This window comes from Austrofundulus limnaeus, unplaced genomic scaffold, assembly GCF_001266775.1.
Source record: "Austrofundulus limnaeus strain Quisiro unplaced genomic scaffold, Austrofundulus_limnaeus-1.0 Scaffold284, whole genome shotgun sequence".
In the NCBI taxonomy this organism is placed as follows: Eukaryota; Metazoa; Chordata; class Actinopteri; order Cyprinodontiformes; family Rivulidae; genus Austrofundulus; species Austrofundulus limnaeus.
The window spans coordinates 165,360-168,129 of NW_013952686.1; the positions used below are offsets into that span (position 1 = coordinate 165,360).

At 36.2% G+C, this 2,770-nt stretch overlaps 1 protein-coding gene across 2 annotated transcripts in view; it reads left to right on the forward strand.

Annotated features, from left to right (window-relative positions):
• The window catches only part of LOC106526629 (uncharacterized), a 4,954-nt gene extending 2,906 nt beyond the window's left edge, over positions 1-2,048 (forward strand). For both annotated transcript variants that reach the window (XM_014021269.1, XM_014021268.1), the window contains exons 7-8: positions 619-858; positions 1,632-2,048. In XM_014021269.1, coding sequence (XP_013876723.1) covers positions 619-858; positions 1,632-1,689 — 298 coding nt within the window. In that variant the 3' untranslated portion in view covers positions 1,690-2,048. The remainder of the gene's footprint in view (positions 1-618; positions 859-1,631) is intronic.
• The last annotated feature ends 722 nt before the right edge of the window (positions 2,049-2,770 follow it).

A 2,770-nucleotide genomic window follows, 5' to 3' on the forward strand; every position in this document is an offset into this window, starting at 1 on the left:
CGCTAAATCAAATAAGAGAAGATTCTTCTGTTTTATCTGATTTAGAAGGAAAGTGGCCTTGGGTGGCCTAAATACTTTGTCCATTCGAAGGCTCATCAGAGGACTGAGAGTCCAAGATAGTTCCTTGATAATTTGACTCGAGGTGACCCCTTCAATGCTAAGTTCTTAAAACCAACTAGATTAAATATCATTTTACAATTTTTTTTATCAGCCTCTCTTTACTTCTTACATAATAAAGCTGAGGTCCAGTCAGTTTCAGTTTGTAAGTTCTGGCCTAATTTGGCAGACTATAAAGAATGACATGCCTCATTTCTGACCCAACTATTTTGAAAGAGTTTTACAGATTTCCATTTGTTTCTAAATTTTGGATTGATGCATCAATCCATGGCTGATTTTAGCTTCTTCTTTTCCACTTGAAACTATAGTAAAACAAATATCTCCCCCTGATACAAACTTTACAACACACCAAAAAAAAAAAAAAAATACAAGTAACTGAAGTTAATTTAAACAAAAAACCTTCACAGGTTGTGTATTTATCAAGTAGTTGATTATAGATGTGTAGAATCGATCGAAAACACATGGACTTTGCTGAATTACCAAATATTTTCCTTTCCAAAGTGTGCAGTCCCGGGGGACATCTCATGGGCCTCATCGGGTTTTTGTTCCTCACTCACCTATGGACTTGCAACTAGGTCACCGGGTCAGGATCATGCTGCCATCTGGCAGGATCAGCACAGGAACTGTTCGCTTCCTGGGCCACCTGCAGGGGGAGGCAGACCTCCACCTCGGAGTGGAGCTGCAGGCTCCTGATGCAGCTCTGTGTGACGGCAGTCACAGTGGACAGAGCTACTTTCAATGGTAACTGCTTTCATTTCCAAAGAAGTCACATTATTTATGGTCGAATGATGACGAGCAGGTTCATGTAGGGTCATTTGCAGCATTTCCCTATTTTTTTTTACAAAGTCATTCTGCTGCTTGGAAACTGTTCTGTTTTGTTACCTTCTATTGTCTACAGTTGATGTTCTTTCATTAATAAATCTCACATTAGTTTATTTCTCATGAACAGTTTGATAAAAAAAATACATTGAAACACGCAGTAGGGCCTACTTCACTTGATCTACTGTATTTCAGTGCAACCTGGGGGAGGGTGTGGAGGAAATTAGTTAAAATAACTAAAAATCGGTAAACTCAATTCCTTTTTTTTGTCTTTTCCAAATAAATGTTTGTAACTATTCACTTTTTTATTATTTTGATAAAGGTTGAATGGGAGAGGTGGAGGGTAGTGAGGGAAACGGGGGCTTTCAGGAAGACAGGTTGGGAGTGTAACACAATTCTCTTACACTTTCTTTTATATTTACTCAACTTGGTTTAGTGTAAGAAGTTGGCATGACTTTGTTAAGTAAATACAACACTTTACGTTTAGAGTGTATATAATTTTTATTCACATTGCACTGATTTAGCAAATCTCAAGCCTGTTCAACAAACTCAAATTACTGATCTAATAGGTGAGGYATGAGACTGCCTGGGTAAACTTGTAGCAGTAAAGTTGTAAAAGTGTATCCATGTAAATATWTTTTTTTAAATCGGGTCACTTCTCTGCATTGAATCTAACAATATTTGTTTCTTTGCAGCAAGCCTGGATATGGTGTCTTTGTGCCCTTCCACAAACTGCTTATGGCCTGGGAGTGACTACATCCACATCAGGGAGCGTTTCTCACAGATATGTCAACAAATAGTATTTAAATTATGTTGTGGATAACCTTTAAGCCAAATTTTGTATCAATACCCCCAGAAAAGACACGTGTGACTGTTGACATCTTCATTAAGATTTATTAATCATTATATCATTTTCTATTTACTGTATGACCACAGTTTTTATCTCTTTGTAACAGTTACAATTAAATATACCAGTTTTAAAGTCAGTTTTATTTCTGTAGAGCTTTTCAAGGATTCAGACCTCAACTTTGTGAACCATTAGTCTAAACCAGGTGAAATAAACCACATGTATTCTTTTCTTCAGACGTTTAAATAAATCCTGTACGAGTGAACCTGGTGTAAAAGTCACTTCAATACATTTTTCCAACACAGTACATTTGAAAGTTTAGTTTTCTGCCTGGACAACTACACCTCTGCTGCCAATTAAATTGTGTGAAAGGGCTGAGTAACTAAAACACCATGCCACCGGCTTTGATCACAAGGTGACACAACTGCTTGACTTTAACACACATGCTAATTTCCTGTGGGCGGTGTGCATAACCCACATTTTTGAAATAGTCAAAGCAGAATCACAAGAGTTAAATTTCACAAGGTTTAGCCATGACAACTCTGAATGTATGACCACATACAAGAGTTATTTTGGAAAAAACTGCTTAAGGTAAAAAAAAAACAACCTCTTTTGTGTTTTCTTAGAATGGAATTTGAAGAAATGCTTTCATTTTTCTACTTGGTTGCTTTTGGAAACAAACTCTACCTGAATTACCCTTTCAAGCTTGACCTGAAGATATTAGCTGTTTTCTAATACTAAAAAAACTTTTTGAATAAATTCCAATATGATAAAATTGTGATCCTGGAATTCCAAATATGTCACAGTATCAGGTTTAATCTTTGATAAACCTGCTTGTTAGCTGTTTAGCCAAAAAGATTATTTCAGGGACACTAACAGTATTTTATTTTGCTCACAATATACAGCGGGTAAAATAAGTATTGAACACGTCAACATTTTTCTCAGTAAATATTTTACTAGAGGTGCTAATGACATGAAATTTTCACC